Source organism: Macrotis lagotis, chromosome 1, assembly GCF_037893015.1.
Source record: "Macrotis lagotis isolate mMagLag1 chromosome 1, bilby.v1.9.chrom.fasta, whole genome shotgun sequence".
NCBI lineage: Eukaryota > Metazoa > Chordata > Mammalia > Peramelemorphia > Peramelidae > Macrotis > Macrotis lagotis.
Window position 1 is genome coordinate 839,826,887 of NC_133658.1, and position 3,560 is coordinate 839,830,446.

General features: G+C 36.8%; 1 protein-coding gene across 1 annotated transcript; it reads right to left on the reverse strand.

Annotated features, from left to right (window-relative positions):
- Positions 1-2,052: 2,052 nt before the first annotated feature.
- Positions 2,053-2,994, reverse strand: LOC141489293 (olfactory receptor 51A4-like). The gene has a single exon (XM_074190016.1). The coding sequence runs from the start codon at positions 2,992-2,994 to the stop codon at positions 2,053-2,055; it is 942 nt and encodes a 313-aa protein (XP_074046117.1).
- Between the last annotated feature and the right edge of the window lie 566 nt (positions 2,995-3,560).

Below are 3,560 nucleotides of genomic sequence, written 5' to 3' on the forward strand. Positions count from 1 at the left end.
TAGCTGTGTGGCCTTGGGCAAGCCACTTAACTCCATTGCCTTGCAAAAAATAAAAAAAAAACCTAAAAAAGGTATATGTGGGAGGGCGGGGCAGTTAGGTGGAGCACTGAATAGAGCACTGACTCTGGAGTCAGGAGGACCTGAGTTCAGATCTGAACTCAGACACTGAATAATTACCTAGCTGTGTGATCCTGGCCAAGTCACTTAACCCCATTGCCCTTCAAAAATTAAAAAAAAATAAGTATATGTACAAGGGTCAACTTAGAGATGCAATGGATAGAGCACTAGCACTAGAGTCAGGAGGATCTGAGTTCAAATGTGATTTCAGAAACTTGTTACTTACTAACTGTATGACTTGGAGCAATGCTCTTTACCCCATTGCCCCACAAAATAACAAACAAAAAAGTGTATGTGTAAATATTTTCTCCCTAGGAAACAGTTATTAAACATTAAATAGTACACTTCCATATTTCTCTATAGATTATTGTTTAAGCTTAGAAAGAAAGAAATAAACATTTGTTAAATGTGTACTTTGCGCCAGGAACTCTGGTAAACACTTTACAAATATTATTTGATCTTCACAATAAACTGAGGTTATCCTCAATTTGAAAATAATGAAACTGAGGCAGATGGAATTGCACAAGATTATGAGTTTACCAGAAATTTCTCAGGATCACACAGTTAATAAGTGACTAGAGCCAAATTAGAACCTGTCTCCCCGACTCATAGGCTAGCATTCTACCCATTGTATCTAGCAGAAATGTAGTAGAGATTCAAAGAATAAAATCATTACTAAATGAGAATCCCAAAAATTATAGTCTAAAAATAATCACAGTGACAGGCATTTACCAAGTACTATAAGATTTCAAAGGACAGCTAGGTGACACAATGAATAGGAAACTGGGTCTGCTATCAATAATATCTAAGTTCAAATCCAGCCTCAGACACTTACTAGTTGTGTGACTCTGGGAAAGTCATGTTACCCTGTTTGCCTCAGTTTTTCAAATGTAAAATGATCTGGAAAAGAAAATGTCAAGCCATGCCATTATCTTTGCAAGAAAACACTAAATAGGGTCATGAGAAGTTAGAAATGACTAATAACTGAACAACAAACAAAAATAAGACTTCTAAAGTGATTTACATTGGTTATCCTTGTTTATGTGTCTTCTCTTTCTCAGTCAAACTTCTTGGAAATCTACAGTGAGTGCCTCAATTGTCTTTCTTCTCTCTTCTGAATGTCATCCAATTTGATTTCGGACCTTATCATACAACTGAAACTTTTCTTTCCAAAGTTAGCAAAAAATCACTTTGCTTGATCTTGTTGCCTTCTTTCAGTCCTTAATCTACTTGATCAGTCTTCTGTTTTTCATATTATATTTCATATTCATAGTCAATCACATTATCCTTCTGGATAGTCTCTTCTATCAGTTTTCAAGACATTTTTCTCACCTAGCAATTCTAAATGTCTAAATGTATTTTTTAAAATTTCTATGGGTTTTCTGCTCTTAACCTTGTCAACTTGCATGAATTTAATTATCATCTCTAAGCAGGAAATATATCTTTAATCCTAATTTAACTTATGCTCTTTTTTCAAGATTATCAATGGTACATTGGTCATTTCAAACCAGATATCCCAGAGACCCAACAAACTGAATATGACCACAGTAGAATTAATTATCTTTCTTCCCAACCTACTCTTCCTCCAATTTTCCTTAATTACAGCAAACAAAAACTACCATTTTTTCCATTCAGATTCACAATGCTTACAAAGTGATGAAAATAACACAAAAAGAAAACACACACACGAACAACAGCAGCAGCACACTGAACTTTTATAGGAAAAAACAGAGAGATGGGGGAGAATTCAAAATTCCAGTATCCAGTAATCTGTTTTGAAGAAATCATTGTTTCATTATTAACTTTCAGCACCTTGATGTTTACTAGATAAGAGATTAATCCCAGAGTTTGGCCACAATGTCCCTTCATTGGGAAGTAGTTAAATACTTTGGGAATATGAGAGAAAATGTTAACAATCATGTCTGACATCTTCCATTAAGTCTTCTTTATACCTAACTTCCCTAGGACTTTCTCCCGGATCTGCCTAGTCTTCACACAGTATACAATGGGATTCATCAGTGGAGGAACCAGCAAAAATATATTAGCAATAAAAATTCTGATGAGTGGGGAGCCATGTTTAGCGAAGCGGTGAACAATGGACAGACTTATGATCGGCATGTAGAAGATCAGCACAGCACAAATATGGGACACACAGGTGTTGAGAGCCTTGAGACGCTCCTGGTGAGAGGCAATGCCCAAAACCGTCTTCAAGATAAGTACGTAAGACAAAGCAATGACTGAAAAGTCCAACATGCTTAGTATTGCAATAAAGAAACCATAGATGATGTTGACCCTGTTATCTGAACAGGCCAATCGCATTATGTCTTGGTGGAGACAGTAGGAATAGGAAAGGAGGTTCTCCTTGCAAAATCTCAGCCTCTTTAAAGTAATAGGGAATGGAAGAATGAATATAAAGCATCGAAAGGCAAAGCCCAACCCAATTTGCATGACTCTGACATTGGTCAGAATGGAACTATATCTTAGGGGGTTGCGGATAGCTATAAAACGATCAAAAGACATGATGACAAGGACAGAGGACTCCATGGCAGTGAAGGTATGGATGAAAAATTCTTGAGCAATACAAGCATCAATGGAAATTTCTGGAGCATTGAACAAGAGGATTCTCAGCATGGTTGGCAAGGAGGAGAAAGACAGGCAAAGATCAGAAAAAGCCAGCATGGAGAGAAAATAGTACATGGGTTCATGGAGAGAAGGTTCTGTCTTGATGATAATGAGGATGGTAGAGTTGCCCAGAGCAGCAATGACATATATGAAGCAGATGGGAATGGATATCCAGATGTGTATATGTTCCATTCCTGGGATTCCAATGAGGAAAAAGGTGAAAATCTTATCCTCAGTGATATTAAGAGGGGACATCTATAACTGAGGAAGGAATTATAATTGACATTACAGATGACATTCTCTGAAATGAAGCAAACAATAAGAAAACATGTATTTGAGTCATTCTTATTTTCTCATCCTTAATAAATAAAGTTGTTAGAGTTTCTGTGAATTTTTTTAGGGGTTTTTTGCAAGGCAAATGGGGTTAAGTGGCTCACCCAAGGCCACACAGCTAGGTAATTATTAAGTGTCTGAGACCGGATTTGAACCCAGGTACTCCTAACTCCAAGGCTGGTGTTTTATCCACTGTGCCACCTAGCTGCCCCTTTCTGTGAATCTTTAAAGGGGGTAGTATATACATTTATTTGTTAGACAATAGAATTGACTGAGTTATGAGGTTGTAAATTATCTTTCAATCACACTACATAAGCCAAGGTTGGATGATTCCATGTCAGGAATGATGGAATTAAGAATTTATGCATGTAATGGTTGGCTGTATGAAATGCTCTTTGATGTCCCTTCAATCTTTATTGTTTTATGACTCTGTCTGACTATGCATTACTCCCCTCTCACTAATTATAATTGAGAAAAATTGGCAAAGG

Excerpts from the sequence above, each read along its gene's own strand:
- LOC141489293 (XM_074190016.1), bottom strand. The coding sequence starts at position 2,994 with ATGTCCCCTCTTAATATCACTGAGGATAAGATTTTCACCTTTTTCCTC.